At 39.2% G+C, this 27,999-nt stretch overlaps 1 protein-coding gene across 4 annotated transcripts; it reads left to right on the top strand.

The window, feature by feature from the left end:
• The first annotated feature begins 42 nt into the window (after nt 1-42).
• Nucleotides 43-27,520, top strand: SPPL2A (signal peptide peptidase like 2A). 4 transcript variants are annotated; one of them, XM_068958883.1, is made up of 17 exons: nt 52-244; nt 3,929-4,048; nt 5,249-5,431; nt 6,257-6,346; nt 9,603-9,736; nt 12,346-12,497; nt 14,127-14,223; nt 15,653-15,754; nt 16,443-16,524; nt 16,807-16,881; nt 17,539-17,595; nt 17,764-17,817; nt 18,246-18,345; nt 19,256-19,333; nt 19,659-19,819; nt 22,115-22,148; nt 27,193-27,520. In XM_068958883.1, the coding sequence occupies exons 1-17, from the start codon at nt 185-187 to the stop codon at nt 27,222-27,224; spliced, it is 1,611 nt and encodes a 536-aa protein (XP_068814984.1). In that variant the 5' UTR covers nt 52-184; the 3' UTR covers nt 27,225-27,520. The 4 variants fall into 4 exon arrangements, with proteins under 4 accessions (XP_068814983.1, XP_068814984.1, XP_068814986.1 ...); XM_068958882.1 differs by lacking the exon at nt 22,115-22,148 and having other exon boundaries at nt 43-244; XM_068958885.1 differs by lacking the exon at nt 17,764-17,817.
• The last annotated feature ends 479 nt before the right edge of the window (nt 27,521-27,999 follow it).

Below are 27,999 nucleotides of genomic sequence, written 5' to 3'. Positions count from 1 at the left end.
TCCTCCTCGCGGGGCTGCCGCCCGGCCCCGGCCCCGGCCCTAGCCGCCGCCGCGCCGCCCCCCGCGCCGCGCGGAAGAGGAAGTGGAGCCGCCGCCGGGCGCCGGCCGCCGCCAAGAGGCTCCGTGACGGGGCGCGGGCGCCCGAGCCGAGGCCCCTTCCCCGAGCAGGCGGCGGCCGCGGACCATGAAGGCCGCCGGAGTGTTGTGGGCCGCCCTCTGGGGCCTCCTGCTGCTGCTGCTGCCGGTAAGGGGCCGCCGGGCCGGGCCGCTCTGCCCCGGCGCTGCCCGCCGCCGCGACGTGGCCTTTCCCGGGGGCGGGGGAGGCGGCGGCGGCACCTTCTCCGCTTGCTTCATCCTTCCCGGCAGCGGGGCCGGCGCGGCCGGCGGCCCTGCCCGCTGCTGTAGGCCCCGGCCTCCGCACGCAGGGCCCGGGGGCCTCAGCTGCCTTCTCAGGTGGCTTCGGGCCTGCTGAGCGTGGCTGCCCCTTCCCGTGCGCCTGGCCAGGCCCCGGGCGGCCCCGCGCCCTCGCTGCCGGCCGCCTGGGCCCGCCGGGCCGCGGCCTGGTGCCGGCGCCGATGAGCCCGCGCCTGGCTGCCGCCGGCCTCTGCCTCCTCCCTCCTCCTTCCCCGGGCGGCCGCCGTGGGCTGCCCCCGGCCCGGCGCCGCCGTAGCGGGCCGCGGGTCCCTGCCCGCCGCAGGGAGCGGGGAAGCCCGAAGCCTCCGTGAGGCGTTTGAAGCAGCGCGGAGGGCCAAGCTGCGTTACCTGCTGTTCCACTATTACTGCTTCTAATTCTTTTTTTTGTTGTTGGCCTTGTATGGGTAAGGCAGGGATCCAGAGTGCTTTCCTGTGGGAAGTCGCAGCTGGCGTGTTTGGTAATAGCGCAGATTTTGTTAGCGCCTTCAGAAGGCCTGTGGCTGGTGCAGATCGTGCCTGCCAAGCGCTCCCACGCCGTTCGAGAGCCTCACGCAGCTGTCGTTAGTTATCTTGGGGTTTCCTGACCAAAACCCTGGCTTGGCTCCCCAGCCCCGGGCCTTGCTGCTGCTGACAGAGGAAGGTGTCTCTCCTGCAAAACTCGCGGTCCTGCGTCTTGCCTCTTGCGCTGCGCTGCAGATGCTCAAGTGAGCCAGCTCGCAGGGTGCTGGGTGACTAGCTCAGGTCGTTCAACCTCAAGAACAGCGTGCTAGGATTGTAACGCCGTGAGGAGCTGGTGCTTGGTAAGGTAGCCTGTACGCGAAGAAGGATTGTACAGCTCTTGACGTGCTTTAACACGCGCAGCACGGGCCCCCCTAGGTAGTAATGCCCAAAGAGACTGATGGCTGGGCTTATTTCATATCTGTTTGGCAAACAGGGCAGAGAGAGATAGAGTCATCGCACCGCTTGCAGGACTATGGAATCCCGCTTGTTCTGTTCGTGCCTGCTCTTTTCCAACTTCTTCATGTTTCTGTGAGGTTTATGTTGTAATTTGCTGAACATGAAATACCTCTTTCCTCTTCTGCACCTTTGAGTCTCTGGCATGCCTCATCTAGATGCTTGTCGTGACGGGGATATATGTAGATGTGTACACACACACACACACACACAAATACAGGCTTGATTTGGTCTGTGTCCACTGATTCCTGTGACTTTAAGCCTCCTGCATGAGGTGTCACCAGTGCTTTCCAACGGGGAAAGGTCAGACCAAGCTTATGTACCTGCTACGATAAGGGCATAGGTTAGGGAAAATCAGAGACAGTGTGAGTTGGTTTCTGTTCTGTCAAAGTGAGAAATAATTCAAGAGACTTTAAAGGTAGTACAGGAAGGAGATAGGATGAGAGAACCATCTGTCAAAAACAGCAAGAAGTTTGTCTGAAGGTGAGTGACCTCTGAGAATTGTGTGAACTTGAAAGTTAAAGGAGATTATAATGCTCTGGTAGTTAGGGACAGCTGTTAAACCTTTCCCTGATGTGGGAGCGTTCTTCTGCTGGAGCAAGTCAGCCTGTGCGAGTAGGTTAATCTACTTAGGAGTAGTTTTGTGGAGAAACTCTTCATCCTCTGCTTAAGTACTGTGATTGAAAACGTTGTGCTTGATAAGAAATTCATGTTTTTCAAGTATGACTAGAGTAAGAAGATTTGTTTTCTACTCTTTAGTGGCAACATTTACTGCAAGACTTTGTATCCAAACCAGCAGCCCTTTTCTGACGTGAAACAAGGAAGCTGGAGCAGTTACAAAAAATTTTAAAAAAACGTAAATTACATGCAGTAGTAGGGCTGTAGGGATGTTCCAAATAAGGTGTAGCATGTAGTGTTTATCTTCATCTTTAATTTCTAAATGCTGTTTGTTGGAATTCAGCAATGAATGCATCAGGATAAACATCACTGCGGTGTTCTCCCCACCTTTGGAGCGAGAATTGTATTCCCTGATTCATCCTTAGAGAAGGGAAGCTTGCCAAGTGAAACACGCATATCAAATAAGCAAGTAATCACTCCTTTTAGATAGGTCTATGCTGGTGTAGCGTTACTGCTTTTTTTTTCCTGAAACACCTACATTACTTGTTATTCTCCTTCATGTAGCAGAAAGAGCTATTAATGGACAAAAACCTCTGGGTTTTGCACCTGTTGGAAGTCCTTATCGCATTTAATTTCCTGTTAATTTATACTTTTAGGTGAGTGCATTTTAAGAGGAAAACTCGATAATTTCTGCAATAATCATAAATCATGGAGCAACTTATTCTAGCTAACAGCTAAAGAACTGTTATATTTTAAACAGTTAATGTGCTCAGGCCCTTTGACACAGTTCTCTCAGCAGATGTTCGCGCTCTGTGGCCGATATAATGGATTCCTCTGAAGAAGGATTTTTGCTATTCAAACCAGGCAGACGTAAACCTCTGAAACAATATCGTCACATGTTTTTCTTTTCTCTCTAGGTCTCACTTGCTGCAGAATACTGATATGCTAGCCTGAGGAGAAATGCCTCTGTGGAACTGTTAATAATTAGCGCTTTGCATCGGACAAATATGTGGGCTTCCCCCCCCCCCCCCCCCCCCGCAGCAATGCCTACTTCTTATCTTAATATCTTAGTGTGCTTTCTGACAAATCTGGAATCTACAACAGGTTTCATTTCTTTTTATGTGCTGACGCCTCCTAATACGGAGGTCAGTCACACAGAATCAAAATGAGATCATCTACCAGTTCTTAAAGGTGACACTTCTTAAAGATAAGAAGTGATGCTTATTTGTTTTCACTACTCTGTAGCTGTAAATATTTTTAATCTGCAACCTGGTTGTTTATCCACTTAGAGAGCTGACCTTTATTAGTGTATTAATGCGTTGGGATACGTATATATTCCTAAAACTATCAATTTTAAAATGCATATGTATTTTATAATAAATATCAGAAAACATAGTACCTGAGGGACTTTGAGAGTAATCTTATGAGGGACCAGGATTTCCTTCAACAGATAAATTTTTTTTATAGTGTACTAATTGATCTCTTAATGTTTGGAACGATCTGATTAAAAATATTCCAAGAATTGCCATATTGTTAGTAGGGGAAATTCTAAAGCCTGCAAGCTGGGAAATGAAAGGCTATAATTCACTTTTTCATGTGCTGTTTTAATTGCGTTCTATTTCAAATCTTACGCTCCTTTTGAAAGTATAGAGTATAACATTTGAAATAACTTGCCTGGATTTCTTGCTAGTATTGTTCTCAGCGGCACATGCACCTGTAACAAATACATTGTTTTTGAAATGAGGATGAGTAACATAATGCAGCAACTAATTTCTTATCCGTTTTCCGTTCTCCTCTCTAGTTACCTATCTTTGATGAAGTCAGTCATTCTACAAAATAAATTAATTGAGTACATTCCCTTTTTCAAGTCTTCCTAGCAGCTTTTAGAAGAATGTCTGTGTACCAAATGTTGTTTAATTTGGAAAATTCTGGTCTATTGTAGATAAATGCAGAAGAAGGAATCCTGCATGCTGCTGGAAATGGTGTACCTCCAAAAACAAAGGATTACTGCATAATTTACAATTCAAATTGGACAACTCTTCCAGATAGCCTCAACAATGCTGTAAGTGGCTTATAGTCGTACTTCCTAAGAAAACTAAAATGCAATGTGAATGTGGATCAGCTGTAATATTTAGCTTTTGGGGCTTTCCTTCCCTCCACCCCAGAGGATCTCCATGTTAAACACTTCTGTACTTCAGAAAAGTCAGATTCTGAAGTTTGTAAACATGGTGTTCTCTCTGTTTAGAAGCCAGTTTTAAATACGTCTATATGTTCATCTGATGTTGTTGGGTTTTTTTTTCTGTATCTCAAGTGTCATCAGTATGTCCAAGTTAGTTTAGATCTGGGAGTATAACTTTTGTTTATTTGTTTACAAAAATGCTGTAAATTTGTGAAACAAATTGCTTATGCTGGTATAGTATACTTATATTGGTTCATCGGTTTCATTCCCTGTTTAAGTGCCTTGAAAACGTGGTGGAATAGATTATCTGGAGCGTGTCATCATGCCATATTCTTTGAGTGTTTTTCTGCTTCACGTCCTAGTTTGGCTCAAGGAAACAAATCTTTTTTTCTTTAGGCACTGTTCATGCAAACAGAAAATATTTTGTGCTTGAAAGCGATCAAGGCAACAGTATTTTTCCCCCGTTCCCTCCTGTCACTTGTAAACAGGTTAAATTCATACACAATGGAGCTACGATCATTCTCTGCTCATACATCTTTAGCGTGCTATATTGGCCACTGAGATGTCTTGACTAACTAAAGAAAATTGACAGTGATTTAAAAAATCACTGAATTTGAACTTTAAGATATGGATAGAAATGTTGTTTAAACAAATACTGCTTTGTCAAATTGACATATTGTTCTTGAACAAGGTGTTGCACTTCCGAACTCTGGTTTTATAGCATCTGGGTCAGTGGGGTTTTTTTTGGCTTTTGAAGTCTGAAAATGTCACACAGTGTACACTGGGATTCTCCAGAACAACAGACAATGATTTTCCTATATGCCAATTTCTCATGTATAAATTACAGCCATGTCTGTGAAACTGCATTTAGCAACAGCCAGATATTTCAGCTATAGGCTGTTGTAAAAGTCCCTCAGTACCGCAGGCTGCGGTAGCTGGTACTCTGGTTTCGTGTTTCTGAATCACTTCTTTCTGCTAGACCTCTTAATTGAAAAGCTCAAATTAGGGAGTATATTCGTCTAGTGTTCTAGCTTAGTTTGCGGTATCATTTTTCCTCCTTTTTCATGTCCCTTTTCTCTGTAGACTTTCAGGATTCTGGAAAACCTGACTTCTATGGTACTCTGCAATTCTTCTGAAGCTCCTTCTGGCTTACTGAAGGACAAAGCAGTTGTAGTGATGAGAGGAAACTGCACTTTTCTGGAGAAAGCATTAATTGCTGAAAGACTGGGTGCTAAAATGCTGTTGATTGCCAGTAAACCTGGGCTAGTAAGTTACAACATGTGATTTTCTTCTGCAGTGAAATGGTGTCTTATCTATTTGGCCCAATGCAATGTTGTGCAGAGATAGCTGAGAGAGGTCCCATGAATGTGTGGGATTCCAGCGTGAGTTGTTAACCTTCCTGACAGGGCGCAGTGCTAGCGCGACTGCTGTCCTTGCAACCAAAGGGTCATTCATAGTTAGCTCTGTGCAACCCTGTTATATCATCTAAAACAATCTACAGCTGAATTGCATTTTTAACCTGTTGCTTGTATCTTTATTCACGTTCCTGAATGCAAATGCTTATCTTTATTATTCCTTAATTCTAGTGTATTCTGAACTCCCTGTTATCTTAGATGATATTTTGTTTTAAACACAATGTGCAACAAAAAGCAGGAAATTATCATCCAGAATTGGAAATAAAAAAGAAAAAGGCCTTTTGAAGTATCTTTACAGATACTTCTGTTGCTTTTTTTGTTCTCTATTACAGCTGAAAAATATACGTACAATTATTTTCAGTTGCAGAATAGATTTCTGTGATTATAATTAAGTTATGCTTTTTTAAAAAAGCTTTGGAAATAAAAATTGAGTCTTGATTGTCTCTTATAATGCTACAATAGTATTAGACCTTTATGAATTCAGAAGTGTGTTGGTAGTATTGCCTGTTTTACCTGAAGTACTTCTTTCTTCAATAACATTTTGCAAAAGGCAATGAACTGCTCTTTTTTTTTTTTTTCCTTCCTACAAATACATTGAAATTTAAAGGATAATCTACTTGGGCCTCTGCTTGGCATATTAGTTGGACGTACTTATCACTGATGCTTTCTCTTCTAGTCTCCTCTCACAGATAACAAGACTGAGTTTAAAGATGTGACTCTTCCAATTGCTCTTATAAGATATAATGATATAATGGATATGCAGCTGGTAAGTAACATAATTTCAGCATATTATGGTTCATGTAAACTTAAAATTATTTTATTCATTTGTTCAAAAACTTAAGTCAGACATGGATGTTTCTTTGATGACTTGAATGTGCATAGACACTGTTTTCAGTTTCACAGATGAAGATGGATGTTAAATCATGGAAATGCTAGTTTTCCGTCCTCAAGTTAATTTGAGAGAATGTTTAATTAGAACACTAAGAATGTGAAAAGTAATACCCCACTGTAGGGAGGGTCGTCTTCGAAGTCCTACTGCTAAACAAGATAAGCAGCCTTCCAGTAGATTTGTGTACAGTTGTGGATGCCTGACATGTGTAGAGAGCTATAGCCTGAGAGGTCTATTCCGTTAGCACAGAAGCTAAAACAGTTAAGCTTTTATCTGGTGGCGTGACGTCTTGCAGCCAAGGAGCACCTTAGCAGGTTGGATGTTGAGGAAAGTGTGAGGGTTTTTTTTTTTCCTTTGCAGGTTGATAGACTCTTTTTCCATAGCTTGACAGCACAGAGAAGTAGGGCAGTATAGTTTGAGTTTCTACTAATGAGTTTATGGTGAGATACCAAGCACGTATCTTTAAAATGTGGCCGTCGTGGTATTTCCTATACTTTTAGGCAAGGAATTTTGGAGATGTTTTGTTTTGTTTTGTCCTGACTTCTAATAATAAGGTACAGAATGTTGCAGAGGGCTTGAACAAGAAAAGATACTGTTTACTTTGTTTTGAATTAGTCTTAAATAAGGGCTAACTTTTGCTAGGCAGCAGTTGCACCACGCATGTTTTCATATGAATAGCAGAGACTGGTACCAATCTGCATAGTCTTAGCTCCTTAGATTGAATTTGCAAGCTTTTCACCATTTCTGCTCTTAATCCTCAGAGCTGCCGTGGGAAGTTGTCTTAGGTAAGTATGTGAACTAAAACTAGATATACAGGATTTGGATTGTTTTGTATAAGTTTGTCCACCCACTAAAGATTAGTTCCTGTAAAGCACTGACATGACTTAAGGTTTATGATGACTTCCGTCACTTTGCCACAGTCATTGAGGAATACTGCATTTTGGTCCAGATTGTCATCTGTAGTCTTAAAATTTGTTCCTTCAAGCAAGACAGGTGTCGTTTGCCTAGCTGAGTGTTTTGGAGATATTCAGTACCAATAGGAGGAAGAAAAACAGGGCAAGGTTAGATCCCTGTTTTGTTCTGAATCCTCTCTGCACCAGTTTGTTGCCTAGTATTGTTTGTGTGGTGTCATGTGGAATCACATCTGTATAGCTATAAAAATCAGTTGAAGAAACTTTTCTAGTAGATTAGTGTGCCGGATGATGTCTCGTACTGCTGTTGAGTCAAGAAATTCAGTTCTGTCTTAAAATGGAAGCTGCTTTCATAAGTCTTAAGAAACAAAGCCTAGGCTACAAGTGATCCTTTCCTGGTTCTGATGTAGTTTTTGCCAAAGCCTTCTGTCATGTCACTGGCAGTTGTTTTGAATGACAGATGCTGCTTAGAAGCTGGCAGCCGTTGTACTCTTCCTACTGCACAGTTGTATTTCAGTTTTAACTCTTTTTCAAGGCCTCCAGCTTTCTCTCCCTTTAATTAAGAGAGAGAGATGGCACCAATCTAGAGGGAGCTAGTTTATATAAGCACTTTTTGTACTCGTTCTTATTAGACTTCATCTCTGTTGGCTTTTACCACTTGAATCAGATGTATGGTGAGTCTTGGTAGAAATAGTAGACTGTTGCAAGCTTTCTACTAAGTGGCCAGCTCTCTTGCTGGGTTGTTGTTATCTGATGTGATGTATTTTATTCTAGTGCTTCCTGTGATGGAAATTGAGACTTAGCAAGTTCTTAGCAAAGAGCAGTACAGTAAGGAAACAATCCATATAGATTCTAACGTGAATTCTACTTCATAAAAATGTTTGGAACTCATAAGAAAAACTCGATTAAGACATGCTGGAATTGAATAATAAAAATACATAAGCTATTAGGTTAGTCGGGCTTTTTTGTTTTCTGTTTTGTTTTTGTACACATAGGATGCTGTAATTGGAATAGGATTTTTTGTTTTGCTTTTATCTAAAATTATTTTTCACTTCAAACAACTATAATGCTTCACTAGCATTTGATTTTCTTTCCTCTATTTTAAAAATTTGATTATTTGGACTTCCATAACTAACCTAAAGCAAAGGAATGATTCTGACTTCTTTAGGCTGCGCTAAGGTTAATATCTGTAACCATCTAATTCAGATGCTGCAATGAATCAGCTTTCTTCACATATGGCCAGTGTATTCCACTGACTACTCAACTTCCCATTCAGTCTCTCCACTGCCAGTTTGATCTTCCTCTAGCCAAACTTGCCTGACATTCATCGCTGCTTTTGCTTTTATCCCACATGCAGGCTGTTAACAAATCTGTTCTTCTGCCACATCTCTGAAGTCTGCTTTCACTACAGGATTGCTTTAGATGCTCTGACTGACTTTGACTACAACAGCAAACCTTTCTCCCCTCTTCCATTAAAATTATCATCCTTTCTTTGTTTCTTGAATCTCGTCTTTCAAGTTAAAGCATTTTGGTTTTGCTTTCAAGATTTTTGTACAATCAGTGATATCTCTGTCTTCCCTCCTATCTTTTTCAGTGTCCTTTAGATGCTTGTTTCTTGCTGTGATCTTAAGCTTTCACGTAACTTAAATATTTTCCTCTTGTTTTGAATCCGTCTCAAATCATGTTGATGAAAAGCTGTTATTTAATGACTTCTGCTACCTCGAATTTTCACCATGTCCTGAGAGGATACCTGTCTGAAGCATCTTGCCTGCATCTGAGCTGGGAGTTTCTTGGTTTCAAGAGCTAGAGGCAGACTTTCACTGATGTATCTCAGTGGACCTTGGAGTCTGTGTACTTCAAGTTAACTTGCCTCCAGATCAACTCTCCTGCAGTGCAGAAGTTTTTGACAGCATTTGATATATTTAGGGGATGAAAAGTGTTTGGGCCAGAGGCACAAGTTCTCAGAAGCGTTGAAAGATTACAAAGAAACACCATTTTGCCTTGTGGTATCCGTATGTTCCCATAGCAGTAGTAGTAAGGCTGCTTTCAAACCTGAGCATCCTGGAAAGTGGCCTGGAAAGCGTACCTTGCGCAGTAAGCTGAAAATTTGCTCTCAGCATTGTGTAAGTTAAAAGCAGGAAATTGCGACGTTCATCATGGTGAAAATAAGCAAAATAATTTCCTTCTTGTCCTTATGAACTGACTCGTTCATTATTTTTCAGACTCTTGGAAATGAAATTAATGTGACTCTCTATTCACCACCTTTGCCAGAGTTTGACTGCAGTATGGTTGTCATCTTCGTAATTGCTGTATTTACTGTGGCGCTAGGAGGCTATTGGAGTGGAGTATCAGAACTGTAAGTTCGTTCGAGATGTAAAATTCTATAAACGCTATGGCTATGATCAGCGAGGAATGATATTACTTTAGGATGCTAGTTTATTGCGCCTAGATCCTCTCATTCTTTATCTGCTTTGCCATGAGCTGCTTGATCAACTTCAGTTAAATAATTCTGTGGGTCTGGGCATAAACCAATAAGAGTTGGGTATTTGTTTTAATCATTGGTAACTAATATAATAATCTCTGTGGCTCAGAAGTTTTTAAGTTATTAAGCTTCAACTTGTAATATAGGGATGATGATATTTCTCTTCCTTGCAACACATACAGTACAATACACATTAGGACCCTCTGAAAGTGAATTTCTTAAATTAGATGCAAGGCTTTTCCTATGTAACCTTTGAAAAAATCATGATTTTTGTAACATATCCTGCATAAGGTTTTCTGGCTGAAATCATAATTTTTTGATTTGATTAATCTAGTAGTGTTTCTGGACTAGAAGAGTCTGAAGATCAGTTTGACAGCCATGCAAGGCAACATAAAAGAATGTATATTCTTTCCTCTGTACCTCCCAGTAGTCTTTGAGGAACCTTATATAGGAGATCTTACGAGTCCGTGGGGGATGATGCAGCTTTTGGGATGAGGAGTCAGTTAATATTTTGACAAATTGCCAAATACCCTTTAATCAGCGTTGTAATACTCCAATATCCATGACAGAGTGTAGGTATTTTAATGACAACATTTTAAAAATCAAGTAGGTTGCAATATGAAGCCTTAAAGCAATACCAGCAGCTGCCTTCCACCAGTCCTGACTATAGCTTCACCATGCCAGGCCCAGCACAGGTTTGGGAACGGTACCTACGCAGTTGTATATACTGCCTGCACTGGCAAGGATCTGTACAGCTGTTTGGCGTCAGCTGGCTGTTTAGGATGTCCCTGCCCCACATTCCTGGAACTAGGAGCACTGGGGAATGCAGTGCAGTTGTGTCTGGGTGGCCCCAGACAGTTAAAGTCCAACCAGGCTTATCTGCCTCAGTTCGGTGCGTTACCTGGGGGACTGAAGCAGCAGAGTCGGAGCAATAGCGGCTCTGGAGCTAAGCAGGGGCAAGGAGGCAGCAGCAGTCCCTGCACAGGGAAAAGAGAGGAGAGGAAGTGGAGGAGGTAGTGAACGTAGTGAAGTGAAACATACTGGACGCCCAGAACTGTTTTCATCTGGGGTTAAGCTGGAGATAAGTGATCTTTCGGAATACGGCATATTATTCTTCATCGCTTCTTGGATGTCTGTGTACCTCGAATGGGCCAATGTGCTGTATTACCTAGGTAGGGCTTCTTGTTCTCTGTGCTGTTCTAGTGCTCTGTTTCTCCAGAACAACAGGGAATGTGGATCATGTGTGATAACAACAGGCTTCCTCTTTCCCACTAGTTGTTATGCAAATCTTCCTGATGTTTTTAGAAGAGATTAAAGAAATAGAAAGGTGTGTATAGTGGGGGGGAGGGGGGAGTTTTGAAAGGTCGGATCTGATTATCCTGCTTCTTTACCCTACAGTGCTGTAGGGTGTGGCTGCATTGACTGTTAAAATAACAAAATACAGTGCTGTCTCCCATACTGGAAACAAAAAATCTAGATGTAATTACTTTAAACTTGTTAGAAATGTGCTTTCATAAATGTAGGGTGAGCTTTTTTTTTTTTTTTTTTTTTAAAGCTGCTTATTCAAAGCATGTCCTCTAAAAAGGTGATTCATCTAACAAAGTGTCTTGCTCCTGTGGGCTTTTTCTTTTGAAGGTGGTTGTTTCAGTGCTGAATTCAGCATTTTGTAGGTAGGTCCTGGGATTCGTCAGGAACATGCTATCTGATGGGCAAGTTTTGCGAGTGTCTGTACTAAAGAGTAGTAGATCTGTCTGCTCAAAGAGCAGAGTAAAACACAACAATTTCAATTTCCTCATTTTGTGTGGTGAGGCGTAAATATGGAGTATGCACACCCAGAAAACAAAAGAATTCTTACTCCCAGTGAAAATCTCTATGCTCCTGTCCCCCATTCCTTTGCTCTTTAATTATGGGGCATAAGTGTAAAAGCACCGGTAGTTTGCAAGTTTCCTTCTGCTAATGCTAATGTCTTTTGAAGGCACTTAATGAAACGTTTATAGTAGAGATTTCAAAGCAGTGTCTAATATAGGTTATGATTTTGACTTATTGCAGGCGTATTTATCTGACTGCATTTAGCCTAAGAAATTCTGAAGTGGGAGGTGATGCACTGATACTGCTGAGGGCATGCCTCCTGAAAAGGAGGCTAAGGGTTTTGATATCAGACTGTTTTTCCTCACGCTGATTGGGGTTTTGGCTGGGGTTGCTTCTTAGGAAGTCGATGATTCCGTTATCCTTGGAAGGAAGGGCTCTCAAGAATCATTTCCTTGTGATCTATGCTAGGTTAGGAGAGCACATCTCCATTAAAATCGAGAGAAACTCAAAAAATCAGCACACCATTTCTCTGAAATTTTTGAAGCCTAATAATAATAATAGGAAGGTTTAAACTGAAATGTTGTTGTATGCTTTATAACAAGCAGTTCTGATCATAGTAAAACTTTCAGAATCCGTCATCTAAGATAAATGTATATGTGGCTTTCTTAAAACAGCGAGAATTTGAAAGCTATGGCAAGTCCTGGACAGAGAGAAACAAGACGAAAGAAGGAGGAAAATGTTACTTTCACCCCTCTAACGGTCATCTTGTTTGTTGTCATCTGTTGTGTCATGCTAGTCTTGCTTTATTTTTTCTACAAATGGCTAGGTAAGAAGCAATGGATCATCTCACTTGGTTTATATTTTTATGCCTAATTTCATTAGGTGTTTAAGTCTGAAAAACTAGATTTCTAAACTAAAATTAATGCACTTTTTTTAAACTGCTCTCTTCTCATACGAGGGAGTTGAAGGCTGAAGAGATCTAGTTGCTCTTTAAAAAAGAGGGGAGCTTCTCTTATGAAGGCTGCCTTGACGGTGCTTATTCTGATTGAAGTAATGTGGAGGAGAGGTAACTAGCAACCAGTAATAAAGTATATGATGTATGTTGACATTGCTGGGAGGGTTGCAATGCTAGCTTAATAGTATTTAGAGTGAAAGTCTTGTTAGCTCTTGTTAAATTGACCTTGAGTTTGTGGTTGCAGTGCCCTACTTAAAGTATTAGGATATATGGCAGTACCATAATGAAATAAACGCAGGCATACTAGCAGTGACATAAGTTCTTCTTCAGTGATGCAAGACCAGTGAAATGTGGTTTCCAAACTGCTGATGGATTTTTCCTGCCCTCAGATCGAGCAACCAGAAAACAGACATTGTTTTAAATTATGATCTTTAGTCAGAACAATGTTACTTCCGTTCAGAAAGCTTATTATCTTCACTCTTTTCATAGAACTTGTTAAAAGTTATCCCCCTGCCTCTACAAAAGAAACGTCACTGTGGTGATTTTGTTTAACTTTGGTTACCTAAACTATTGGCAATGCTGTCTTTGCTAAACTTATCCCATTTAAAGACTGATGAATTATTTAATTTGATCAAAAGGTTTAGGCCTCAAATTTCCTTGTGTCTGCTTGCTCTGAGATGAGTTTGAGGTGAGTTTCGGGAAGAAGTGAAGAAAGAGACCACTTAAAGGAAAAGTGAAAAGGGGAGGGCAAGATGTAATGAATTAAATAGGAAGAGGAAAAATGTGAATAATACAAAGAATGTATGTAATAGCTTTTTATTAAGAAGCCCAGTTCTGTGCACTTTGGAGCAGGTATGTGACATTTTTTGGAGGTAAGGAAGCTGTTACATGGTATAATATGCTATGCCCAGGGAAAATTCTGTAGCTATTTAAAAAAAAAAGAAAGGGGGTGGGTATTGATAAGTTGCTACTAGAGTGTGAGAATGCAAGTCTTAATTCCTTAGTTGGAGTTAGTTCCAACTAGCCAATAAGCTAAAAATATTTCCCTTACTGCCTCATGAGTGGATGAAGTGACTACAGGGAAAATTTGAAGTGAGAAGCATTATCAGAAACTGAGAAAACTGGTAGTCATAGAATAGCGCTTCTGGTTTAGCCATCATCAAAGAAAACCATGTGAAAGTGGTATCTGATCTCTGACCTACTTTTCAAAGAAAGGAGAAGAAAAAAGTAAAATATGTGTGGTTTGGGTGTTTTTTTTTTTTTTTTTCCATTCAGAAACTTCAAAATGCAAGTCTTTGCTTGGTGAGGGCTCTCGTGTCATGGCACAGGCCTTTCAGTTTTCAACGTTTTCTGTCATCTTTTGATGACAGTGTATTGAACAGTACTATAACTGATAACAGCTTATATAAAACATACATCCTTGTGTTTGATTCCTGCTTGCTACATTTTTTTTCTATTGTATTTTGTCACTGATTCCCATCTTCAATTTGTTTTATCTAGTGTATGTTATAATATCAGTCTTTTGCTTGGCATCTGCAATGAGTCTATACAACTGTCTTGCTGCATTAATTGGAGAAATACCGTTTGGGCAATGCAGGTATTGTACACCTTTTAATTCTTATAACTCTAAGGTTTTTTTGAGGAGGGTATTTTCTGGTTGCCACTCAAGGTAATGTGAAAATGTTAGTACATTTGACATATGATCTCATGTCTGGCTTAGTGTGTGGGATTGTTACAAGAATAATTATGAGCTCCTTTAATAGATATTTAAGATATCCATAGGAAAATCAACAATTAAAGAGAGTGGTGTGGGATAATGCAGACTTGCTGCATTATCTTCATTTGAAAGCGTTATTAACTGTTTAGAATAGCCGAGCTTGAAAGGCTCTGCTCGGCTATCTGAGTTTGGGTTTGCAAAATCCTGATTGCCTGTAGTGTGTGCTCGCTTCCTTTTCTAAGGAGCCCTGACATAAGAGAGGGGATCCTGCAAATACCTTTTTTTCCTCAACAGTGGAAACTTAAATAGTTTCCACTTCTCACTGGACTGTTTTGAGAAAGTAATATACTGTAGGCAATAGTTCTTTTTTCCTCATGTTAATCTATACTGTAGCTGTGACAGGCCAAGGTTTTGTTTTTCTTTCAGTCAAATGCAACATGTTACTCATGCTCTGTGTTAGAAGTTAGTGATTACAGTCTTAAGTCAAGCACTGTGTTATCTTTGTACAAATAGCCCTGTGTTATTATTGTGACTTAAATATTCTGCAAGTATTAGTGGTGGGTATGGGAATGCCTCTATTCTTCTTCTTTGTATTTTCACTTAAAAAAAAAAAAAAAACAACCAAACAACAATAGCATTGATACAACAAATGCTTCTTTTTCCCAAAAGAACAATGTTTGTAAAGCTTGGAAGCCTACGGCTATGTTTGCGCATTGCCTAATAGAGGACATTATGTGCCTGATCACCTGGCCCTACAAAGGTAGATATCAGGTAGAAAAATCATCAGGTTTTGGGTAAGCTGCAGGACGGAGTACGTACTTCTGTCAGTTAATGTCTGTTCAAGAACTGTCCCAGGAATTGAGTGGACAGTGGAAACATCTCTCGGTTCACAGTTTTGCAGTGCATATTTATTCCATTTTAATCTCGCATTAGGTGTCCTAAAACCAAATTTTCCCTCCCCCCCACCTCCATCCCTTTCTGGAGTCATGACATGACAGTCCTTCGCTGGCATAGTTCTGTTGGCATAATTGTTACATAGCAGAGATGGATTAATTAAATTCATCTGCTTGCCTTCTTCTCTGGATGTATTTACTAAAATGAGGATTGGCCATGGAAGCCCAACTTGGCCTACTTTCTGTGGGCTTTTTTAATGTAGCCTAGAGAAGGTTTGATACTGCAGTTGCAAGAATAATGCCACCTGAGTCCTGATCAGGCTGAGAAAACCTTGTCAGCTTAAAGACCTGTGATGGCACAACTATGTGTTTTGGCTGTTCCAGGCTTCCTGTTTAACTTAATGCTTATCTTCTAGGATTGCATGTTGCAACAAAAATATAGAAGTGAGGCTTATTTTTCTTGCTGGATTCTGCATAGCAGCAGCTGTTGTCTGGGCAGTGTTTCGAAATGAAGATAGGTAAGTGATGCATTCCTACTTGAAAGGGTAATATGAATAATTCTCATTAACAAACTTCCCATCGTGCAACTAACTCTAGAATATGGCATCCTTCTAAACGCCACTGCCTATTTAAAAGGGCATAAAAATATTTATGAAGCTTAACAGTCATGGGAATAACAGAGAACAAAGCTATACAAATGAACTGTATGGTTATTTGGAGTTACAAAAAAATCATGAAGATGAGGAGGAACTCGATTGCTAACGATGACGATAGAGCGGGGGAAAAGTGCAAAAATAGAAATGTAAGCATAGGACCATAAATAAACAATATTATAATACAATCCTAAGTAGCATCTTGAGCCAGACTTTTTAAGCAGGTCTTCCAATCAACAATGTAAGTTGTTAAGCAAGTGAGCAATCATACAAGTGAATAAATAGCAGGGCCCTGTTACTGCCTCTGTTCAACTCATTTTCTCTGTAGCAAGTTAATAAGGAACGCTTACCAATTTGTGATCACAGGCTAGTGTAAACTATTGTGAAATGAGAATCATTGTGTTTTCAGTAGTGACACTTCCAAAGAACTAATTCCATGTTTTCCAAAACATTCTGCGGTTTTGCTATTTCCAGTAACAGCCAAAATTGCTACTGTCTTTAGATTTTTAGCAGTGAGCTTAAACAATGTGTGAAAACTTGTTCTTATTTTCAGGTGGGCTTGGATTTTGCAAGATATTCTGGGAGTTGCTTTCTGCCTAAACTTTATTAAAACGTTGAAGATGCCTAACTTTAAGGTACTGTAAGTTGCTCTGCTTAGTAAAGCATTGTAATGACATGCAAATATATATGTGCAGTCCCAGGAAGTAAGTTTTCAACAGGTAAGAAATAATTAAAAATGGTAAAGGGTTTTAAATATTGTAGTTATTAGAAAAAAGAAAAAATCCTGTTCTAAATGTTATGCTGGAATAAAGGCATTATTTTTAAAATTGTGATACAGTAGTAGTACTGGAATCTAACTATGCAGTCCTTGAAAACTTGTGATAATATTTTCTTTTTTTTTTTATTTTTTTCGCTAGTCCTGTGTGATACTTCTAGGCCTTCTCCTTTTATATGATGTGTTTTTTGTCTTCATAACACCGTTTATCACGAAGGTATGTCTGTGGGTTTTTTAAGAGAAAAAGTTCTCTGGTCACAACAGCGCTATTCCTGTCAAACAGACTAGTGTCTTCAGTATTCTCGATGCATATATGCTGACTTCCTTCCACCCTGCCCCCTTGACAGCAGTGACCTAAATTTTCATTTTGCGTGTGCTGTAGAGCATAATGCATGTGCAGGAGCCATAAACTGTTATATGGCTAACTCTACAGCAATCATATGGCCAGCAGTAAACTGTCCTAGATTATGTGACAGGATGATGATGAAAAATTATTGTCTTCCAGTTTCCCAGAAGCTTAGGTCAGAATGTGCTGTAGTACTTTCTGCAGTGCTGAGCTGCAGTGTACTATGAACTGTATGCAGGTGTATCTTCTTTTCTTTCAAAGCAGAAAGCTCATGGCAGAAAAGGCTGACACATGTTTAGTTAAACTTTTGGCTACACCTGCTGTGGGTTTTTGTTGTGGGGGAGGGGGGGTTGACACTCATTTTCAGCTGGACCACATGTTTTTAATTAAAAAATATATATATATCATTCCTTCTTAGAGTCAGGATTTTATCCAATCCTGAATTGTAAGATGAGGTACAAGCAGTGTTTCTGTATGAATGTTTTGGTATATTAAACCACTAACTTTTTGAAATAACCTTAATTTCAGAATGGGGCAAGTATAATGGTTGAAGTTGCAGCTGGTCCTTTTGGAAACAGTGAAAAGGTATGAGTAGTTGTTTTATTATGTACAGCATACAAATACTGACATTTTATAGCTAATTCGATTAGCAAATAGTGTGCTTTTTTCAGCATAACCTTCTCACAAAATATAGCCAGCTTTTGCTATTTTCTTTTAAGTATTAAATACTTGTTGACTTGGGTTTGATCCTAGAATGATGGAAACTTGGTGGAAGTCCCTACTGAACGCTCAGCTCCCCATGAGAAAGTAAGGATTGTATTTCAGATACTGGATTTTTAAATCTGAAAAATTTTTACCTCTGAAAAGACTATTCTTTTGGGGAAAACCTGACTGTCCAAATCTTTCTTCAGGGCCTGAATATCATTCATTCAGAGTCAATACTCTGCAGTTAGGATAATAATACAGACTTGTTATTCTCATTATGTGGCTAAATGTCGTCTTAACTTCTTTTGGTGTGTGCATATTATTTGTAGATCTGAAATTTCAATTTACCTATTGCCTTTAGTTTTATCCACTCTGGTTTCTGGTTTTTACTTTAGGTTTTTACTATTTTGAAAATCTACATTAATGATAAATTAAAACTATATTAGAACTGTTTCTTCGTTTAAAAAAAAAAAAAAAAGGAGGACACTTTAGATTAGATTTATGTGGGCTTCTAAAATACTGTTTTACAGTTACCTGTGGTTATTAGAGTGCCTAGACTTGAATACTCTGCATCAACACTGTGTGACATGCCATTTTCGTTGTTGGGTTTTGGAGACATTATTGTCCCAGGTGAGCTGGTTTTGGCAATTGTAACTTATGATTCAATATTTCATATTTGCTTCTCAACTGACTTGCTTTGGAGTTCATTCTACCAAACAATTACTAAATCAATTGTATTCTGCACTAACAGGTCTAACCGCTACAACAAAAGACACAATATGAGAAAGCTTAACATGTTATGGTACACTTAAATAGTCGCAGGATTTTTTTGCTTTTCTGTAGCACTCCATTATACCTAGAAGTGCCACAGATAAGTCCAGTTGTTAGTATTAATTAAATCTCCCAGAATACTTTATTTCTGTGAGATTTCTAAGACTTCACAGTATTTTTATATCAAGGACTACGTATTTAGAGGTGGAAACATATTTGCTGCTTTTATCACAAGTTTTTCAGTCGTCGTCTTCAGGTCTGAATTTTGCTATGGACGGACTTGGAGTTTTGGGCAAATTACTTAAGTCAGGCACAAAGCAGCATCTCCTGAATAGAGTACTCTTCCCTATCCTGTGATTTGTAATGGGGCAAAATTGCAGATTGTTAAGAAAGGGTATTAAAATACCATTGAAGGGAAGTATTAAAACTGGGTTGCTAGTCCTCTGTATTAATGACTTCAAAATAGTAAGTAGCACGTTGTAATTAGCTTGCTTAAAAAAAGAAAACCCTTCAATACCAAGCTCACTAGAATATTTGCATTATGGTTTTGACTTTTGAGGCTTACCCTAGGTTTTCTTAAACTGGTTCTTGACTTTCCATAAGGTAGTAATTTCCAGATAAGAAACTGGAGGAACACACAATAGTGAGAAATCTTACTGTATATTCTCTTTATGCTGCTTTGATTTGGAGGCAGGGAAGAAATATTTGGGGAGGGTTAAATATTTCATTACTTTTTTCATTACCTTTTTTTTTTTCCCTCCTCTTCAAGGGCTTCTGGTTGCCTATTGTCGAAGATTTGATGTTCAAACAAGTTCTTCTTCTGTATATTACATTTCCTGTACAATAGGTAATTATGCGACACTTTAGCAATGTTAATCTTCATGCTAGCTTTTTTTTAATGGCAGAACTAGATAGCTTTCATCATATTGTCAGGAGTCTCTTCACAGTGTTTTTTTAATGTACCTGTCTCTATTTAGGGTGAGTGTTGTTTAATGGTAGTCAGTTGCTTTGAGAAAGCTTGTAAATATATAGCAACCTGTTGTCTTTTTTCCTTCAATTATATTGAAAGAGGTAGATATTATATTAAAACATTTTTTATGCTTGCTGCTCTAGTGACTCTTTAAAAATTCACCTGTTCTTGACTTTTTCTATGTAAATATCTCTTCTTATAGCTTATGCTGTTGGTATGGTACTGACTTTTGTTGTTTTGGCGTTAATGAAGATGGGACAACCTGCTCTGCTCTATCTTGTACCATGTACGCTCATTACTAGCTCACTTGTTGCTTGGAGACGTAAAGAGATGAAGAAGTTCTGGAAGGGCAGCAGTTATCAGGTAGGCTGGATGCCTTGTATATTTTTGGTTAATGCCTTTGTGTATATCCTTCTCTAAGTACTTAGTAATATATTACCTGCAGTCCAATTTTTGGTAGTCTTAATGGTGGTTATCTTCCAGAAAGAATAAGCAAAAGTAGACTTTACTCTTAGAAAATCTTAGCCTAGTAGCTAACATGACAGAACAAAGCTTAAGGGACACAGAATAGCTGGTTCAGTATTATCTTGAGAGAGAAAACAAACGGACAAAAACAAAAAAAAACCCTAAAACAGAACTCTCAAAAAACACAGGCCAAGTGACGTTTTTCCATGTTTTTTCATCTTTTTAGTCTTCATCTGCCATCTCGATGGGGTGTAACTCAGGTCATTGAGTTGAGTATGCAGATTCCAGTCTGCAGTAGTTCTGTGTTAAGGTCCAGTTTTAAAAAGTTAGTGATCAACTACAATTTTAGAAACCATTTTCTGTGCATCACTGATGTCTTACATTGTCAGGGTTGTATGGAGGACTCGGGAGCAGAATAACTGAGTGGTTACATAACTCTGTTCTGTCACAGTGTGTTTGTACACGCTGTGTTTTAGGCACTCTGTTTCCCCTTTGGTTACCTCTGACACTACCCAGGAATTGTAGTACTTTGCATGCCACCAGCATCTGCCTCTGCCTGTTGACATGTGCGCGTTTACCCTGAACTTGCCCTAGCTGTGGTAACTGCGTGTTCCAGTTGCCCATGTGAGTTGGCATCTGTCATAAGACAGACCAGCCCTGAGATTACTCTCTCTTACAGACCTCAAGATCGCTATTGTTAGACTTCAGAAAATGCTTTAGTGTTTTGCGTCCAGGCTGTGTTGAACTCAGCTCCGAGAATGGATATAGAGTTTTGGGTGGGGGAGCAGTGGGGTTTGAGGTTAAGCTGATGGGGGAAAGGTATAGCTTTTGCCTATCCAAACTCTAGATTGCAAAGGTTAAGTGAAACAATGGAAGCTGAGTTTTGTTAATTCCTGCATAACCACAGTCATACAGATCCTATAGTGTTACCAGCTAAACGCTGCCGTTTGGAGAGCTGGCTAATATTCCACACCTGCTTCAGCTGAAGGCTAAGTTTGCAAGTACTCAGGAGAAGATCTTTGGCTTTAACTAAACTCCCTACCTCTTTGTCTATGAAAGAAAAAGTTTCTAAAGTAAGGACGTTACAGTATAGGGAAGAGCTGAGAATGAGCTAAAGAAGAGTAGCTGTCTCCTTTCATAGATCCAGTGGATAGAAATGTTTCTCTGTAGGTCAGAATGACTGTGGATTACCATGCACTTGTGTGTACATTGGAGACTACTTGCTATTCTAAAACGCACAGCGCTGCACATACAAATCCCAATAACTCAGAGTCTGTTGGGGAAAGAGAGTTCGCTTCACCCTTTTTTTTTTTTTTTTTTTTTTTAAATCACCCTTGAGTTCTGAGTAAAATTGACCTAAATAAATCTGGCAGGCTTTTTAGCAAACCAAACTTCCTTGTGCTTCTCATAGCAAAACTCATACTTGGAAGCATTATGTTGCCATAGTAGTTATTTCAGGTTCTTTCAACTGGTTTCTTGAAGGATTAAAACGGCTCTGAACTGCAGTTTGTTTTGAGGTCAGATGACTTCATATCTGGCACACTTTAAAATTTTGCTTTCTTCCCCTCCCTGTGCCGTTAGATTTGTCTGTGATTGAACACCTCATGTAACTTTATTAAAACTCCCATTTTTCTGTAAGTGTACCTAGAAAAACTTCTACAGTCAGTTTTTCCCAGAGGATGTTATTCAGGTTGCACTCACTTACTCATTTACGGAATGCTATAGTGCTGCCATGTTGATCTTTCTCACGTGTTGTCCTTCCAGCGTAATCTATGTTTTGTTACTGAACTATGAAGAGAGGGGGGAAAAGAAAAGTTCGAGTCTTCGGTTTGGACAAAGAAAAAATGTAGAAAGGCAATAGATGACCGTCTTTTGCTACCCTGAGCCTGATGAAAAAATGCTAGCTTGGACTGGACTAGAGCTGCTCCATTGGCTGAACAGATTTTAAGGGGTGAACAGGCTTTTGCAGAGATTTCCTTTGTCCTCTAGGGACAGAGAAACCTTGCAGGTTGGTTAGGGTAGAGGTCCTAAGTGCAGGGGTACAAGAGCCTAGTTTGACATGGGCAGCGTTTCAGATAACTGTACTTCATAAATACTGCTATTTGTTTGTAACTCATCAGTTAGCTTTTTTGAGTTGGGGCTTTTTCTGATTTTGTTGCATATGACTTTAATAATGGAATGAATTCTATTTAGGTATTGGACTCCTCCAGGACGCCTTTGCTACAAGGTGTGATTATGGCCTTTTTTAAATGCAATTTTATTAACCATCTTATGGTATCTCTTTTTGCTATTTTTCCCCTCTGCTTCCTCTTTTCTTTCTTTTTTGCATCTGGTTTTCTTTTAAATTTTTATGAATAATCCATTAGAAGAGGGCAAATGACAATTTCTGAATACCATTTCTATAAAATTTTGGACTTGAACAGAATTCAAGTAATTTGGCATTTGAAAAATTAAATACCCTTATAGCATTGGCATGAAGTTAGCTGGGAAAATATTTTCTTATGTAAGAATAATTTTGTATGAATTTCTGCAGCAGCTTGGCTGCCTCTTTATCATAATGAACTGTCTGATGCTGCCATTGCCTTGCTTTGTTACAGTAATGAAAGATGTTTTTCTTCTCTTACTGTTCTTATGCCTAACCGCTCTCATTTTTCAACCAAAATGAAAGTGTGTTTTAGTTTCTGACCAAAACGCAGAAAAGTGTGTTTGAAACTAAAACTTTAAGTGAAGACAAGCTGCAGAAGTAAATCTGCTGTTTCGCACTTATTTTTTTTTTATAATTAATTTAAAGGAACACAGGAAAACTTAATATAAAAGACCAGCGGAGCCATGATCCCTAGGACTGAAGGGAGACCTTGTATGCCTCGCTACTCTGTAACTTCCCAATCCCTTGGAGTACCCTCCAATGCCTAAGTTTGGTGTTAGTTACTCTCCTGTTATCTATGTGGAAATACTTATATTGCCAGTGAACTAGTCCCTCGCCTAATTTTTCTGTGCCACTGCATTGTAATGAAAACCTGCTTAGTGCTACGCAATAATTCTGTTGTCCTCTGCCTGTGTTCAGCATTACAATTGTCTTTAGTAACCATACCTACGATCTCCCTATGATCGTGTTTCTCAGCAGTATAATGCTTGCGGTGGGGTAGGGAGCAAGGGTTCGGACCAGCTTCTGCGGTCTTGCTGCACGATTTCTACTTTGTGGCAAGAAGCTGGTTTCTTTCTTAGGCTGTAGCTCATGACTGTTAACGCTGATAGTGTTTACCTCAACTGTCTGAGTTAAGCACAAATGGGGGAAAGCAATGCAAGCTTTCCAGATAAACTTCTTGCAGAATTTAAGCATCTAAACATATTCTTGTGTTGAATTAGAGTCAGCAGTCTAGAGTTATTGAGACATGTATTTATAAAGCGTAATCTGTCTGCCCTACGCACTGAATGAATTTTCAGAGAGTGAACTCTGAGTGAATGTCTTAAATTCTGAATTAAAGATGTATATTTTTTCATTAGCTCTTTTACCTAATAGAGTACTTTAGCAATTTGAGCCTGATAAAAAGCCTTAATAATAAAGAAAGTAGATACAAACCCAGGAGTAGGTTAGGAAGTGGAAAAGGTTGAGTGCAAATTAAAATCAGATGGTGCGCCTGTATTTTTACAACTTAAAATTCTTCTCTCCTGCTGTCTGCACTTGAATTCTTGGATGGGGCTGTTAGCACCCGTTTTTCAATTACTACTTTGTACAAATGGGAATTGCTTGACTCTCTAAGATAGCGCTGAGGTCCCATAGTTCTTAGCTGAGAGTATTTCTCTTTCTGCATAATGATGCAATCACAGCTTCTAGATATGCTGTGTGTGGCTTGCTATGGATAAGTCCTGATTTATATTGAATCACTGCACAGGAAAGCGTTTTAACAATTCATTGAAACATAGGTCTGTCTTGGTAGGGAAGCAGGTACGTTTTTTTCCCACCACGTGGACAGTATTGCAGCTGTGAAGTGTACAGGAAGGGAGGAAGTGATTTTGTATGTGTTGTTGGTGGGTTTTTTGTTTGTTTTAAGTTTCAGTTTTTTTCAATTCCTCAGCTTCATGCTACGCGATGGACTAATTTGTTTGATGTTCGTTTCCCAATTATTGACTTAAGAAAACAGATACTATTTTTAGTTTGTATCAGTGCAATCTATTGAGTCTTTTTAGTAATGACATGAAAAATATACTGGAGTAATTCTTCAAAGTCTTCTAGGTGTGAGAATTGTCTTGCAACTTTTTTGAATGTGTTAAACTTGAAGTGTTTAGCAAACTTTCTTAGCTCTCCCTGAAACAAAAAATAAACAGGCTTGTTATTGACACGTTACACAGTAGGCACCTGCCGTTTAGTCCTGTAAATTTAAATCCTATTTCTGAGATACTTGCAAATTAGTCATAGCTATGGATTTAAGAATTATGTGACTGTCACATCATCATATTGAATCTCACATTCATGTCTATGTATAAATGTTACATACTCTCTTACGGGTAGCTGTTGGGGTAGTACTTTTAGTTTGGTTTTGTTGTGTGCCTTTTTTTCTTTCTTTTTTTTAATGGTTAATCATTCTATGAGATAATTTTGTAACTAAAATAACTTGATGTTTTATCTATCTTGACCTTCTGCCCTTAAATTGTCAGAAATCCAGGTGCGGGAGAAAAGCTGATGACTCTCTTCCACCTTAAAAATGTTAGTCAGCTCTCTGCAATATAATGTTTGATGCCTTTGGCTCTTCTGAGACTTGAAACAACAGTTTCATGCAGAATTTTAGCACTGTCCCTTCCTCTTGCTGCTGGCTGCTGTAAAGGTTCTCCCTTCTTCTGCTGAGGGCTCTGAGATTGCGTAGTCCTGAGGGAACCAACAACTGAGATGCGCCTATGGAAAAAGCTACTCAGTATAATCTTATGCATTTAGAAAGGCATCTGTTGTTCCTGTCTTCAAGTTAGTTGTGGGCTCTCCTTGTTTTTTTTATGTTGGAGAGATTAGAAATAATTTTTTTTGGCCTTGTAATACTTTTGTATATCAAAAAAACCCACAAATGCCTTTATGTTCTACTAGCCATTTTGGTCCTGAAGTTAACTTAGACATCTCATACGTTAAGCAAATACTTTAAAGATTAAATACAGGTGATATCTGCAGCATAAGCACGTTTTCTGCTGCTTAGCTTGTTTTTGGATTAAGAGAAGACTCTTTGGCTGTGGGATGCACTGAAATTGTTGCCAACAGTGACAATTCTTGTCAATTGAATAGGGAATTGTTTTACAAAAATACTTACTGATAGCAGCTTCTTTATGCCAGCTATTGGATGATCCTCTCTCTAGGATATGGCATTAGTTTATGTAACATGGTATAAGTTTGACTTTCTTCTGGAAACATACTTGAATCTTCATTCAAAATGACAGTTTGGATTCCTCTAATTGTAGGGAGTGTTCTGCTTTGGGTGAGTTGATGTGGATTTTAGTCACAGTGCAGGGGCAAGCTTCGAGATACAGTGAAGTGAACGCCGATTGTCGTTAGCATGAGAGCTAGGTATTCACCGCTAGACTGAGCGTGCGCTATTGCTATAATTCAATTAGCTGTATCAGCAAGACTAATGCCTGCTGTAATTGTTGTTGGGATATAACAACTTCAGGTTTCATCTTTTGTTTAAGTCTGACAAATGGAGGGAGGAGTGTGAAAGACCTTTTCTGGTTTTGGTCATAGTTTCATATCGTGGCCAGTGGGCTCTCGTGACGTTACTCAGGTCCCAGTGACTTGTTTCTGCCTTGGAACTGTCATCTCCCCTTACCGCAGGCATGCTGGTACGTCTGCACTGGCAAACAGCTTTGTTCAACAAACCTCCGTTTACTAAGGTGTATACTTTGTGATGCACCAGTTGTGTTGGTATAAAAGAGAGTTTGGCCCAGAGGTGGGAACGTGGCTGGAGAAGGGCAAGGATGTTAATGGAATTACACTTTTGGCCCTATATATAGATTTATACTAGGTTTAAATGTACACCACACAACAGTGTTGGAGCCTGGCTCTATCTTGCCAAGGCTTCTCCAGCAGCTGCTAGTAAGGCAAGAGGGTGATCCTTATCGCTTGGAAAGCTACCCTTCTCATAACCCATGCTTTCAGTAGCTCTTTTAAAAACAGGCAGCCTTTTTACTACTAGGCAGGATACATCAATATGGGGAAAGAAAAGTATGTAGGGTTTTCTGCCTAGTATAGAAAACAAGGATTATTTTGATTCTGGAAGTATTTTGCCTTTGTTCTAACGTATCTGTGACTTCATCTTGCCACACTGGGCACATGAACTCTTTAACATGCTCTATTTTCAGCATTAATTTTACTATTTTCCTATTTACTACTTTCCTATTTTCTATCTCTGGTTGTCAGGAGTTGAAACTAGTACCCAGTCCTTGGCCTCTTGTTTCCCGAGGTTAACTACAAAGCCCTCAAGTTAATGGGTCTCAGTTTGTCATGCTAACAAATGTGTGTAGTGTAGCTTACTCAGTGCCTGTCCCAGGCATGAAACCAGAGCCTTCCTTGCACTCTAACAGCACAACAATGGATAGGGAAAACAGGCTGCTTTTTAACCAGGAAAAATAGAAAAATGTCTTGTGTTACTCCATTGACTTCTAACCGGTTACTTTAATCTGAAACTATAACCGGTCTATATAATAATTCGGTTTAGATTGTGTTCTGCGGCAGGTCTTTACAAATCCATTTCCTTTTTTAGTTTTTTTTTAAGATAAAAGGAAATTTTACAAAGAAATGTAGCCAATACAGTTAGATTTTTTTACTAACTGTAATATAGTTTGCTTTTGCTAACTGACATGAAAAGAAAAGCTAGTGTTTTCTGTTCAGGCTGTCTGCTAACTGTAAATATTAAGCAGGATCCTGGGGTCTATTTCCAGTTCTCCTAACTGTCTCTTTGAAAAATTTCCTTAAACTCAATTTCCAATTGTTGATTTTTTTTTTTTTCCCCTCTGTGTTTAATTGTTGGAACACTTCTGTCTCATGTGTTTAATTTATTGCAGAAGACTTGGATCCTTGGATGGAAAATGCTTTTGTAGTGGAAAGCATTAACGAAGAGTGTTTTGATTATTTGGCTTGAATGCTTTTCTCATCTGTAGAGGACTTCCTATCTAAATGCTGCTAAAATACACTATAACACTTGTTTAATTAAATTTCTCTTAGCTAACAAATACTTTGGACCAATGAGGAAAAAATAGTATTTCTATTTAAAGAGTCATCTTTGTTTTACATTTAGATGATGGAACATCTGGATTATGCAGGAAATGAAGAAGGCACGGCACCAGTCAGTGAACAGCCTGAAGGACAATAACATGTAGGATCCTGGTCTAAAACAGTGTTCAAATTTTCTACAAATGAATTACAGTAAATTTGGTTAATTTTTACAATAGATTATTTCACATTCTGTGTAAAAGTTTGGGATTTTTTTTTTACTTCTGCACCTATATTCTTATGGAAAGATATTGTTAATGACATAATTAATAGATTTGCATTTTTACAGCCAAACCATAGCTAGTAAAACCGTGCCTTATTTCAATTTAAATAAAAGGATATTTTCTATGCAATTTTCCAAACGTGTTTCTATACAGTATATTTTTATACAAGTTTCTTGCCCATATCACCTTGAAATGTGAAACGTTTTCTTAATTTTGATTAAGATTGGTCAAGTTTCACTTCTAGAAATTAGCAGTACCCTTCATGGGACTTCTTTACAGATTTTGAATGCAAAGACTGAAAGCAATGAAACTACAGGAACTAAAGAATTAAACTATAGTTCCATTGCAACTAGTAATGGAATAGACAGTGTGTATGTTAATCTATGTACGTTGTAAGCCATAAAATAGGTAACAGGGCAACTTCTTTAACTTGTGGTGGTGGTCTTTTTTTTTTTTTTTTTTTTTTGATTGTATACATTGCCAACCACTTTTTTAAAAAAATTTGCTTATTTACACAGTGGCCCTAGAAATTTAAATGCAGTTCCTGGGATAGTTAGCAAGCAAGATGGTGTTAAAGGCAAGAAGGTTTTTGCTCAACAAGTGTGATT

Source organism: Struthio camelus, chromosome 12, assembly GCF_040807025.1.
Source record: "Struthio camelus isolate bStrCam1 chromosome 12, bStrCam1.hap1, whole genome shotgun sequence".
NCBI classification, from domain to species: Eukaryota; Metazoa; Chordata; class Aves; order Struthioniformes; family Struthionidae; genus Struthio; species Struthio camelus.
Note: the sequence above shows the minus strand (reverse complement) of the source record. Positions and strands in the feature narration are given on the sequence as shown.